General features: G+C 40.6%; 2 protein-coding genes across 2 annotated transcripts in view; both read right to left on the minus strand.

The window, feature by feature from the left end:
- LOC109405351 (solute carrier family 53 member 1-like) overlaps positions 1-14,285 on the minus strand; it is a 553,430-nt gene that overhangs the window by 287,086 nt on the left and 252,059 nt on the right. The gene's annotated exons all lie outside the window — the stretch shown is intronic.
- On the minus strand, positions 8,941-10,980 carry LOC115253654 (actin-5C). The gene is made up of 2 exons (XM_062843159.1): positions 10,561-10,980; positions 8,941-10,350 (listed from the first exon to the last, which is right to left on the minus strand). Exons 1-2 carry the CDS (start codon positions 10,724-10,726, stop codon positions 9,212-9,214), a joined length of 1,305 nt encoding a protein of 434 aa, XP_062699143.1. The 5' UTR covers positions 10,727-10,980; the 3' UTR covers positions 8,941-9,211.

Consider the following 14,285-nt stretch of genomic DNA (forward strand, 5'->3'; position numbering starts at 1 on the left):
GAATTCCAGACGAACTTCTGGGGGGATTTTCAACGAACTTCTGGAAAAAATCCCGAAAATATCTTGGAGGAATTCCCTAGGAATTTCATGTGGGAATTCTCGAGAAAATCCTCAAGGAATTCCCGAAAAAGTCCTGGAGGAATTCATAAGATACTCTCGGAGGATTTTTACTGTAACTCCTAGAGCACTTCTCGAGGAGCTTCTGGTGCAATTTCCGAGGAACTACTGGAGGAATTCCTAAGGAACTCCTGAAAAGATTCTCGAGGAACTCTTGGAGGAATTGTCGTGGAACTATTAACTGGAGGGATTCATGCATAATTGTTGAAGGACTTCTTGAAGGAATCATTCATCAGTTTAAGAAATCAAAAGCATCACGAAAGTATTTAAATGACTTCGGAAATTCCACTAAGATTCTCAGAAATACTAAGTCATCTAGGTTGTAGTCTTGGAAATATAGAAAATATTCTCTATCAGTTTCAGAAACCAGTAGTTTCACGAAAACAATTTATATTATTATTGAAAATCCGTTAAGATTCTCAGAAATTCCCAGCCATCTGGGTAATAGTCTAGAAAATACAGGAAATATTCCATATCAGTTGAAGCAATCTGAAGCTTCACAAAAAAATATTTAAATGATTCCAGAAATTCCGTTAAGATTCTCTGATATTCCCAGCCACCAGGGTCGGAGTCTTAAAAATATAGAAAATATTCTCTATCATTTTTAGAAATCAGAATTATTCCGAAAAATATTCAAATGATTTCTGAAATTCCGTTAAGATTCTCAGAAATTCCAAGCCATCTGGGATGTAGTCTAAGAAATACAGAAAATATTTTCAATAATGTTAAGAAATCAGAAGATTCACGAAAAATATTTAAATGAGTTCTGAAATTCCGTTGTGATCCTCAGAAATCCCCAGTCATCTGGGATGTAGTCTAAGAAATACAGAAAATATTCTCTATCAGGTTAAGAAATCAGAAGCTTCACGAAAAACATTTAAATGATTTCTGAAATTCCGTTAAGATTCTCAGAAATTCCCAGTCATCTGGGATGTAGTCTTAGAAATACAGAAAATGTTCTCTGCCATGTTAAGAAATCAGAAGCATAACGAAAAATATTCAAATGACTTCTGATATTCCGTTCTGGGTTAGTCTTTGAAATATAGAAAAAAATCACTATCAGTTTTAGAAATCAGAATCATTCAGAAAAATATTCAAATGATTTCTGAAATTCCGTTAAGATCCTCAGAAATCTCCAGTCATCTGGGATGTAGTCTTAGAAATACAGAAAATATTCTTAATCATGTTAAGAAATCAGAAACTTCACGAAAACTACATAAATGATTTCAGAAATTCCGTTGTGGGTTAAAGTCTTAGAAATATAGAAAAAAATCTTTATAAGTTTTATAAATCAAAATCTTTCCGAAAAATATTTAAAGGATTTCTGAAATTCCATAAGATTCTCAGAAATACCCAGCCATCTGGGTTACTGTATTAGAAATACAGAAAATATTCTCTATCATTTTTAGAAATCATTAGCTTTAAAATAGCTCGAAAAATAAGTAAATTTTAAATCAAAAAAGATTCTCATAACTTTCCTGCTTCAAGGAATATATACTAAAAATATAAAAAATATCCCTTATTTTTTTTTTTAAATCAGTACCCTCATGAAAAATATATTTTTTTTTTGTAGAGTGACCAGGTGGAGCTGCATGACAGCTGATAGCAAAGCCTGGACCCTTTCCCAGCTTTCCCCCTACTAGTACCAATACTCACGATGGACTAGACGATGTCGTCAACTTGAGCAAAGTGTGTAGTAATTAGTATTGGGTCGTAGTAGTTTTTAAAATTACTGTGTTTCAACTATTCCCATCGCACTAGTGTTTTGACCGAATGGAAGCTCCAAAGATGATATGATAATTGAACAATATTTCAATAATCGAAAATATCCGAGATCACTGGACAACATTCAGAGAGAAAAAAACTGTACAAGTTAACGCCTTCAAGGTACTATTCCTGAGAAATATTACAAAGAAGAGCAAAAAATTTGTCATAGCTAATGTTTACAGGTTTGATATTTTTGAAAATTATTCGGAGATAGCTGCCAGAGCTAGCGCTTTTAGCCGATATGGGCAACTAGTTTTCTGACAGCATCTCTAAACAATAAATCAAATAATAACCTAAGTTTTTGACAATACATTCTGAAAATTATTTCAAGCTGATTACCAATAGTGTCAATAACCGATGTTGGTCATTGACAGCACCAGCATCATCCCCAAATAACTCTCATATTAGTGTTAGGTAACACTTTTTGAGCTTCCATTCGATGTTGTAATGAAATCAGTCAAACCCTATACGTCGAAATATAGTCTATAATGTGTCAAATTGTGTTCTTAATTTCGTCTAGTCGTCTTCTGCATATCTGTGATCATCTAAGTCCGAAGTATTATTACATCCACCGTATCCCTTTAGATTGTCAACCGTCCTAAGTCCTAAAGAAACATGTAACAAAATTCCTACTTTTTTGGTCAGTGTTATAATACCGTCTAGAATATAAAACAAAAAAGTTCAGTCAGCCGATTTTTGTGTCAAAAATTAAAATGATTAAGATTATTTGTCAGCTTCTATATATTCATCGCTACAAAACCTATAAAAAGAAGAAATACAAATATAAACTCATTTCTAAAATCAGCAGTTTTGACTGATTAGGGTCCAGAATTATCTAAAGGTAATAAATTTAATTGTTAACGTTACCTAATCTGTAAGGCTGTAAGTCAACTTATCCTAGCGTCCCCTGTCCTGTGTACTTTCGAATTCAAGTGATGAATGATGAGTGTAACGCAGAGACCTCCTCTACCCACTCTTGCGTTACGTTAAATTCAACAATTATTGTTAAATTTGAGAAAATTTAAAGAATGCAAAGATTAGGTCTATGCAAGCTGAATTATAACTTGTGATAAATGCACTACGGATACTCCTTTGGTTCCCATTAGCACTTACGGCCGATTCCTTCACTTGCGATCAACTCGTAAACCAGATATATCTAGCTGAAAGTCCAAGCAGTGGAGAATAAACTGGCGCTAAAATGCTGATGGGTTAAGCCCTCCCATCGCGTCAAGATTGAATATCCAGGGGGAGGGCAGTACCCTCATGAAAAATATAATTTTTATTTCTAAAATTCCGATCTTCTGAAAATTATAAAATATATGCCTTATATTTGAAGAAATCAGTAAGATTAACCTAATAAATTAAAATGATATTGGAATGTCTTTCAGGTTTTTTGGATATTTCCAGTCTTTTGAGATTCTTAGATAAGAGATTAGATTAGAGATTCTTAGAATTATAGCAATATTCTCTATTATTTTTCAAAATCATTTGTTTCAAAAAATACCCTCTATCTATTTTTGAAATCAGGGGTTTTTTTTAAATACATTCAAATTATTTCCGAAAGTCTTTAAAGATTCTCAGAGATTCACAGCCCTCAAAATATATTCAAGAATTAAAAATAGGATCTTTTAATTTTAGAAACGACAAGTTCAACGAAATAAATTGTAATTAATTTCGAAAATCCTTATGAATTCTCAGATATTCCCAGCTAGGGAGCGTCCATAAATTACGTCACGCTTTAAGGGGGGAGCGGGGGTTCAGCAAAGTGTGACGACCCATACAAAACTTTCAGAGGTTCCATACAAAAAGTGTGACATAGGGGGGAGGGGGGGTTGAAAATGACCAATTTTTGCGTGACGTAATTTATGGACGTTCCCCTATCTGGGATGATTCTATAAATTATAAACACATTCTCTATTATTTTCAGCAAACAGTTGCTACTCGAAAAACATTTTATGCAATTTAATATCATAATTTCTCATTTCAGTATCATAATGACCAACTATTCCGTACTGGTTCATTATGCAACTGAAACGAGTTGCATAATGAAAAAAAAGTTGCATGATGTTCATAATGCAACTCATTTGAGTTGCATTATTAGCATTATGCAACTCAAATGAGTTGCATTAGGCCGATGCAAATATTTAATTTGTTTTATGTCACCCCCCCCTTCAAAAATCCCAAAATATTGAAGGGGCGAAAAAAAAAACATGGCGTCCGATGACTCCATTTTCAATAGAAATTTTTTAACAACCAACTATTTTTCAATAGTTGAAAAATATTTTTTCAATATTTGACATTTTTTTTTAATTTTTCAATAGTTTTTTTTTGTTTGTTCCTTATTTATTTTTGTCCCCCCCCCTCGTACCTGATGAGAGGTCTCGGACATAAAAGAAAAATAATATTTGCATCGGCCTTATTAGCATTATGCAACTCAAATGAGTTGCATTAATATGAAAAAAAAAAACAGTTACCTATTGCATATAATGTTGTATGGAACTCGTTGCAAAATTTGATTTTTTAGCACTCTTCGTATTTACGACTGTACGACTTGTGCTGAAAAAAATAACTTTTTGTAACTCGTTACATAATTCTGTAATCTCAACGCATCCTCTGGCCCCGTTGCCTATCTGCGTTTTCCCTCCGCTGAGCGATACGTCTACCTGACGGAGTGACTTTTTGCAACCCGTTACATAAATAACTATACATGATTTCTAAAAATCCATCAAGGTTCTCAGAAATTCTAGCTTCCTAGAATATGCATATGCTGAAATTATACAAAATATCCTCTATAATTAAATTAAAATAAAATAATTTAAAATAAATAAAAAAATTTTATTGCTACACAAAATATGTTCAAAATATTTCTGGGCCCCTAAAAAATTCTAAGCGAATTTCAAATATCTGGAGGAATCCTCAGATGAAAATCCTGGAGCAATAACCAGATCACATTTTTGAAAGATTCCCCTGATCGAATTCTTAAAGTAATGCCCAGATCGAATTCCTGGATGAAATCCCGAAGGAATCTCCAACATACTGGAGTATTTTCAGAAGGGTCCTCTCGATGAATTTTCAAGGTGGAATTTAGGTGGAATTCAGAAATTACATATCTGGATATCCTGATAGTCATGAAAAAATTTCAGAGAATATTATAAAATACCGATCTAATGCTCGGTCAGCAATCGCGCTGGATGTTCGGCGACTAGCTCTCCAGATTACAAGAGTACTGCTACGGTTTGTCGAATCCGTTGCAGATCTGCTGGATGAACCACTCCGGATTATAGACACTATAGATTCCATAGAAAATCGTATTGCTCAACCATGTCTCCGCGAGTCTATGGAATCTATAGTGTCTATACTCCGGATGCCGGACGCATGTGAAGAACAGCGCAGCGGAAAGATGTAGAAGTGCCCCGGATCACTTCTGATTCTAACCTTACCATTGCCCAAAATGGTCCCGACGGTGGCATCCCCTCGTGCACTAGCATCGGAAGCCACCGCGATACCAGCCAGTCCACCAATGTCGGTTTCAGCTGGATGGTACTGGTAGTGTTGGTAACAGACTCCTCTCCTCCCAACCGAATCTAGCATATATGCCACAGCAGTAAAACTGTATGCCTCTGTCGTACTGCTGCCCGAAGACCATTCCTTTTGTATTTTGTGCTTCCGTTTCGTATAGATACTGCTGTTTCTCCTATCGACTGGTACTTTTCCTGTTACGATTGATGGAACTGGTTCCTCCGACGTGATGATGGTAATGGGACTATGATGATGACGGACAATGATACGGCCCCACTCCACTGCTTTCTGCTTTCCACTGGCCGAACCGCTGTGTCGAGTGATACTACAAAAATTGGTCCGAGTAGATCGGCGCAAATGCAGATCTGGGGCAAGATAAGATCAATAAGCGACGTTTGTAAAAGCTTCCCACAATCCTCAACAAACCTTGACGTCTTGGTCGCATTGGCCGTGAGCTCCGAACTGTTTGGGGGCTATGGCTTCCAGTGAGACCACACTTCTGGCCGGAGTAGATCCATCCCCGCTTCCCTCCGCCTGTTGACTCAACGTTCATCCGCGCTGTCTGTGTCGTAATCGGGTACGGTGTTCCAGATTGAGCACTGCTAAAACAGAAAATTTTCACCTAGAGTAGGTATTTCACTACCGAACCCAATCATCAACTTACCAAACGATTCTGTTGCCCGTATCAAAACCGTTTCCGGCTGACTGAGTCTGTAAATATTATTAAAAAACATAGTTATGAACAAAATTATTCATTAAGTTTTAACAAAAAATAAAACTTACAGAACAAGAACGATTTTTGAATTCACCAAAAGAAAAAGCACTTTGACTGACTGGCCGCTTGCGTTTCTGCGCTGAAGCCAAACAAGAACAATCAAGCTGTCAAAGCTGGCGAGTTGGATCGAACCAATGAGGTACAGATACAGGTGGCGCAGATAAACATTGCAAACCACTGGTTGTCTCTTTTGTACTACCGCTGATCAAATGCAACTCAATTAGTGACGTCACTAATTGAGTTGCATTTGATCAGCGGGAGAACAAAAGAGACAACCAGTGGTTTGCAATGTTTATCTGCGCCACCTGTATCTGTACCTCATTGGGATCGAACCGCACCGCAAGTTCGAATTTCAAATGAGTGAGAGGATGATGAATTTTAACATAACACTCTCTTTCTCTCACACGCCGCAAAGGTAAATGTCAAAAAGATCGAAGCTTGACGGTTTGATTTTTTGTCGATATATTCGGCACTGGGTAGTTGGTAAATTTTTGAATCAACCGTTTGAAATGTGATCGATGAAGAGAGAGGAGAGTGTAACGTCTGTTTCTCTGTGTCTCATTGCGCAGATAAAAAAAAATACAAAGCGTGGACGATGATTATTACGCCAGTATATTACGTCTGATTGTATGTGGCTGCAGAGTATGTTTCAAACAGCTAAATTTTCAGATTGAAAAAAGTGTAGAATGACAGTTAGAAAGAAGAAAGAAAATACACATCTTAAAAAAAAGTATGGAAAAACGACATCCAGGAGACTGGATTTTCTCAATCTTGGAAACTTACCTTATCGGTCAGACTAAGGCCTGAGTGCCCTTGGGTCTGCTATACGTAGAAATAGTTTCCACTCGAATAGGTCCATGACTTCGGTTTCTAGTCACGCACTCTGCGAAGGGTTCACGAATCGTCCTCCACTTGATCGATCTATTTCATTTGACTGCCCACCACGTCGTCTTGTACCGATTGAATTGCTCTTGAGAACCGTTTTCATCGGGTTGTTATCCGACATTTTGATGACGTTCCCCGTCTACCGGTGCCTCCCGATTTGCACGGTGATTGGCTCTCTCAGCAGCTCGTGATTCATTCCTCTGTACCTTCCTTTCGTAAAACCACGTTGGTTCTTTTGCTGGCGTAGTCCATGCATCCTTTTCATAAAGGACTACCAGTCTTCAGCTTCTTGGCCTAATGTCCCAAAAGGCATAAAATCTACAGCTGACAGCTTAGTTTTCTATGAGCACTTCTATAGATAGCTGAGTAGTGAGAGCTTCCTAGTTGCCTATGACCATTTTGCATTCGAATATCCTGTGGCAGACCAGAAGATGATACCCAGTCAATCCACATTCTTTGAATACATTAGTCCTGTTCAACAACGTAGGTTGAACTTGCTGCATCCTACTCTTACACGTTTGTTGACTAAATGGGTAAGAGCAAGATGCAGCAACTTCAACCTGCGTCGTTGAACAAGACTATTCAGTACAAGTACTAACTACATTCTCTCTCTATCTATCTCAAGGGACGTTTCGGATAGAGCATCGCGTGCAACCCTCGATCTTATTTCTAGAGTGGATATATGAGACAAGGCAGCTAGATCGTGAACGATTGTTCCGTACGGGAAAACTCACTTCTTATTCACATTCCTAAACCGACCGCGAGGAAAAGCAGACCAGATCAAACTCCATAGAACGGTCGATCCGTTTTACACGAGCAACCAACCGAGACGCGAGCGCGAGAACCAAAATAAGAAAACCACACAGCATCAGTTTCAAATTCGAATGATCATCCCCGCGGGAAAAGCCGTTTGCCCCCCCGAGTGAGTGTGATCGGATCGATCCCGGGCACACACACTCTGTGGGGGGAACAACCCTCTTTCCCGCGTACGTGTTTTATTCAGATTTTCGTTTTGTTTGTCTTGCATTTGATTATCTCTTTCTCGATTATAATCCTATATAATTAAAGGGGGGCGTTTTTTCCTTACTTTTATCTCGTTTTTTACTTTTCTTTTTTCATGGAACGCAATCAATCTCTCTGACTCTTCCTTCCCCCACAGACACGCACACCCGCGGGCCGGAGAGGATGTTGGTTTGCCCGCGCAAAGCGCGCGCGTGCGCGGGGGGAAGGCGATCTAAAAGTGGAAAAGTCCGCCGAAACGGGAGGAAAACACTTACATACTAGGCATATAGGAAACAAAATCGAATAAATTAACTGGCTGACTTAGCGGGTAATAAATATTCAAACGCAAACTAGGCGGAATTTTATCAAGCACAAAACATTAAACGTGGGTTAATTTTTCTCGCGTGTCTTTTAGGACAGGGGAAATGACCATTCGATTCGTCCTATTTTGTGGCTTCGATTACAAAATAAGTGTTTTTTTTATCGTTTTTATAGTTTCAGTAACTTTTTGGTTCTCTCTCACTCGCACTCTCGGGGTTCGTCTCTCTGTCTCTAGGGGTTTCTTCTCCTACTAATAGCTTACAAATTCAATTGGAAGGGTGTTGTGAAGAGGACGACTAAGTAGTTTTGCTCTCGCTGACCGATCGACGACCTACTTCTCTCGACTTGTTTTAACAAGGTTTTTTTTCCTTAAATCCTAGGGGGTTCGTAATAACGTACTTCTTGCGTTTAACTGGCTACACGTGTGTAAAATATGAAAAATACACAAAAATATAAACTGAATCTGGATATTATTATAAACATGCGGATGCGATGATATGCGACTAATAAAAAAAATGAATTAATGAAGTGGAAATAAACATTACTCGCTTCGATTATTATAATAATACAGGAATTGTCTTTTTATTTTAAGTTGTCGAATGTTAATGTCTTTTCAACTTCTTGCTGGAATTGGTTGAAGATGCTGTTGTTGTTGCTGTTCTTGTAATCTCTCTCTCGCGTTTTTTGTTTGTCTCATCATTACTTTGCGCTGTTGCTGTTTGTTGAGATGTTGTTGATGCTGCTGTTGCTGTTGATTTTTCATTGTTGTTGGTTGAAGAGTGTTGTGTTGTTGTTATAATTAGTAATAATAAGATAGGGAGATGCTTAGAAGCACTTCCTGTGGACAATGGATGGGCCGGACTCGTCGTATTCCTGCTTGGAGATCCACATCTGCTGGAAGGTGGATAGCGAGGCCAGGATAGATCCACCGATCCAGACGGAGTATTTGCGCTCTGGTGGGGCAATGATCTTGATCTTCATGGTGGATGGGGCCAGGGCGGTGATTTCCTTCTGCATACGGTCGGCGATTCCTGGGTACATGGTGGTACCGCCGGATAATACTGTGTTGGCGTACAGATCCTTTCGGATGTCGACGTCGCACTTCATGATCGAGTTGTATGTGGTTTCGTGGATACCGCAGGCTTCCATACCCAGGAACGACGGCTGGAAGAGGGCTTCTGGGCAACGGAAACGTTCGTTTCCGATGGTGATGACCTGTCCGTCGGGAAGTTCGTAGGACTTCTCGAGGGAGGAGGAGGAAGCAGCGGTGGCCATTTCCTGTTCGAAGTCCAGGGCGACGTAGCACAGCTTTTCCTTGATGTCACGAACGATTTCACGTTCGGCGGTGGTGGTGAACGAGTAGCCACGTTCAGTCAGGATCTTCATCAGATAATCGGTCAGATCGCGACCGGCCAAATCCAGACGCAGGATGGCGTGTGGCAGGGCATAACCCTCGTAGATGGGGACTGTGTGGGAGACACCGTCTCCGGAATCGAGCACGATACCGGTGGTACGACCGGAAGCGTACAGCGAGAGTACGGCCTGGATGGCGACGTACATGGCCGGTGTGTTGAAGGTTTCGAACATGATCTGTGTCATCTTCTCGCGGTTAGCCTTTGGGTTCAGGGGGGCCTCTGTCAGGAGAACTGGGTGCTCTTCCGGGGCGACACGCAGCTCATTGTAGAATGTGTGATGCCAGATCTTCTCCATATCGTCCCAGTTCGTGACGATACCGTGCTCGATCGGGTACTTCAGGGTCAGGATACCACGTTTGCTCTGGGCTTCATCGCCGACGTACGAGTCCTTCTGGCCCATACCGACCATCACACCCTGGTGACGGGGGCGTCCGACGATGGACGGGAAGACGGCACGGGGGGCATCGTCTCCGGCGAAACCGGCCTTGCACATACCGGATCCATTGTCGACAACGAGCGCGGCAACCTCTTCGTCACACATGTTGATATCTGCGCGTTTCAAGATGAGAGAAACAAGATATTATTAGTAATTTGTCATTGGTGTATTGAGAATGTTTGGAAAAGTTCCGTTTTGCGATAATCACAAGCTGAAATTGAACTGAACTAAGCAACGCAGAACAGAATGAACATCGCAAAACGGAAAATTTCCCCTGAAACAGCTATACTGCGATGGTCCCATCTTCCAAGAGTGAACGGTACTTTCTCCCCTTCTTTCGCACTTGATGACCCACACCGAACGGAGCGAACGAACGAACAAACAACACACACAGTTAGCAGCGACGAACCTCACGCAGCGAACGACGTGAACAACGGTCCGCCGACCTAACTGTGCACCGTGCCGGCTCATTCGACTCGGTGCGGACATCAGGTGCTCAGCTTACGCGTTATCTAAATCCCTTGCGCGCACAAGTCACCGCCGCAGGCCAAGATAAGACAGACACCACCCCGTCACATGACCGTGAAGAAGACTAATGTCATTATCAGTTGACCACGTGGCATTCAGAGAAAGACAAAAGATAAAACTCAAGTGAGTCGAGCCATGGACGATGGCTTCGGCGCAGATTTGAAGGTCAACTGACAATATTTCTTAGGATTCTGCTCGGTGCAGTACATGTGGACTGTCTATTGCGAGGTATGCACTTCAAACGGAATCGCTCAAGTAATTTTCGTTCAGTGCATTATTTTTCCGTGACCGGAATGGTGAAGAAATTTAACACAGCAAGCCCCATTTGATTTGACGTTTCGTTTCAGCTCCGTACTAGGATCCGGAATAAAGCGACGCTTTCTCATTTCTTGAGCGATTCCTTGCCTGAATTTTCCACGCATCGAGGTAGGCCAAGAAATTTCTTACGATCTGCATACTACCCATATTATCTTGTGACTTCACGCGCATAATTTTAGAGGGTTAACGCCCCCACACTGCGAGCGGGATTGGGAAAGTACCATCACACCTTGATCAGTTGAAGAATGAAGGACCTAGTAGAGAGATCCTAGGTAGAGAGGAATGAAACAAAAAAGTACTGCGGGAAAATTGTTCGACTCGGTAAGTGCTCCCTCTTGAAGAAGTTAATTGCGGTCATCCGCTTTGAAAACCCCCCCCTTAACACGCCTATGATCGTATCTGCACGTCTTCGTTGTTGTTGTTGTTGCTCTTCCTTCCTTCCTTGGTTCGAGAACGAGAGAGGGGATGATGATTCGACATCTATCCCAGTGAGAACGGAACTCGTTTGCCTGTAGTGGTGGTGTCATGAATCATATTTCAAACAAGTGTTGCGATTGTGTTGGTGAGTGATCTCAACTTCAGTATGGTGGTTGCTTGCAAAACGGTTACTTTTTCCACGCAACAAAAAACGCAAGTTTTTTGCAGCGAATTTTCATGATTTCTCGATGGAGAATCGAGAATTTCTACCGAAAGTCATTGATAATTAGAATCTTTGTCGGAAAATTCAACTGAGTGGTCCGACATGTGGTTTTCGATCCGTCACAGACCAGACTCGAAAAACCACCTGAAAATCGATACCGAAAGGCCGGCATTTTGTCCTGACCGGTGTTTTAGAGGACACTTCACTGCTGGAGATGGTCAGCAAAATGAAGCCACGAAATCCGGGAAAAACGTCGCCGCACCTTTGAAACACAAAATGCCGGCCAACGCCCAAGAACAAAAGCCTCCTTCGCCGGTGGGCACACTGGGTGCCGTCTTCTTCTAGAACCGTCCGACGAGAAGCCTTCCAATCTCACGGTTTTTCCCCACCTAATTGAATTACCCACTTCCGGCGAAGCACTCCGCGCGAAAATTCCGTTACAATTCCGTGTTACCACAATCCAATTGGGAAAACGCACCGGGGGTTTTGCGGTTCCTGAGTCCTGGTTGTTAGCACAGCAAGCGGCAGCGGGCAGCAGCAGCAGTAAATCCTGTTTGGGGGGTCGGTCACACTCTACTCACGAAGACGGGGCAAGGCAAGCACACGCGACTACCTGGTCCGAACGTACACGAGCGAATGAGCGGACCGGACCGTCGGCTTTGGCTGGAAAGCAGCGCGCGGTCGATTCGACCGACGACTCGACGAGCTTTCCGTTTCGATCCGAAACCGCGGTCGGTGAAGCCGCACTCACTCTCTGAGAGGTGGTGAGAGTTCGGCGATGGAGGCAGTGTTGCCAGTTCGCTCTTCAGGCATCAGCGAATGCGAACTTTTCGAAATGATGTCGAAATTTGTGAGAAAATTAAACTCCTGTTGGGTGCATTCTAAAATTGTTCATTGGAATTGGCGATTAAAAGTAGAGGTTATGTCGTGAAAATTTGGAAGTTGGAAAGGGAAATATCAGTTTAATCATCACTTTTTTGGTCAATTTACCGATAAAACGATTTTTTTCAACCCCGATCCCGCAAAAAACCCGGATAAAAACTAACCATAGGGTGTATGGTGAAAACCATTTTTGCACCATACAGTGTACCAGCTACAATAAAGTGTATTGTGATGAAATGGTTCGCTATACTATACATTTACATTGGATTTTCATGTAACAATATATTATACTGTTTTTCTTACGTTTGAACCATTCACTTTTCCGAAACATTATTTTTCCGTGAATTTTTAATTATTTCTGGTGTTCGATTTGAATAGGTCGTATGTTTGCTGTGATTCATATGCAGATTCGACCTATTCAAATCGAACACCAGATTTATTCAGCTTAACATTTTTTCCGTACTTTGTTTTGTTGATGTTTGTGACTTTTTTGATGCAAAGGAAAGGAAAGAGAAAAAAGTGAATAAGTTGAAACATCAATTGAAAATCAATAACATGTTTAAATCAGTGGTAAACCAAATTTCCTATTCTAAGAACTGCAGGTCCAAGCAGGGGTCCAAGAGATATGGCGGGCTAGGTGTGTAGAGTGCGATGAGAGAAATACGAATGTAGGCCAACCCGTAATGATGCAGGTCAGATTACCGTAAATCAGTGGATGAGTTCAACACTATTATTTCTGTATTTGCATTTAGGGGAATTTTCTCCTCTTCTCCCATGTGAACTTGCCTTCGACCACAATCGAATCAAATGCGATTGACAAACTTTATCTTTGACGTAGAGCCATCTTTAACACATGGACTGGACTGAACACTGAAATGACTTTTAATATAGGTTCGTCTGCGGGTTCGCTTTTTAACCTAATTTATACTTGAATCGAACTTGACAGTTTTCTCATGAGTTGTTATGTATTTCCGTGTATTTCAAACTTTAGTCAAACTGGAGCCCATGCTGGAGCCTCAATATTGCAATAACGGTTAAGCACGCTGTAATGATACTTATGTACCTCGTCACCCACTTCATGCAACTACATTAGTGGTCTAATAATACTTAGCGCGCTCGGCATAGTTCCATCATGCCGCTCAAAGTGTTGCCACAAATAATGCTTAGTTTGCGAAACCCAGTTATCTGGCTGGTGGGGCATGGGAGCCTAAGCTTCAACTGTTAATGCAATCAGAGACTACTCAGACCTCGACTCAGACTTAGACGTGGGCGATCCAATATGAAGGGTTATCCAAAACGCTCTGGAGAATTCCCAAAGCGCATTCTCATAATGCTAGTAAGCCTAAGCTGCCATTAACAGGAGGAAAATGACAAGATAATATAACATTATATGGTTTATGTAATGTAAACCAATACAACATAACAAAAGAGAACCATTCCAAAACCATTTAATTAAATGTATAACCAGTAGTGAAACTACAATTGAAAACAATATATTTACGGTACATTTTATTGTTTGAAACCATATGTGTACCATACAATGTACGGTTTATTAAAACCCACGTATCAGTATTTATAACAATTCATTTACAATATAATGTATGGTTTTGCAAAAAAATATATATGGAGAAAAATATTTTTTCATATTGTTACGATACTTAACCACCCGTATAGTATATT

This window comes from Aedes albopictus, chromosome 1, assembly GCF_035046485.1.
Source record: "Aedes albopictus strain Foshan chromosome 1, AalbF5, whole genome shotgun sequence".
NCBI classification, from domain to species: Eukaryota; Metazoa; Arthropoda; class Insecta; order Diptera; family Culicidae; genus Aedes; species Aedes albopictus.

What these genes read in the sequence shown, in the direction of transcription:
- LOC115253654 (XM_062843159.1), bottom strand. Translation starts at nt 10,726, where the DNA reads ATGTCCGCACCGAGTCGAATGAGCCGGCACGGTGCACAGTTAGGTCGG. An exon ending in GTGCGAAAGAAGGGGAGAAA is followed by an intron (nt 10,351 to 10,560) that starts GTACCGTTCACT and finishes TGAAACGCGCAG; the next exon opens with ATATCAACATGTGTGACGAA.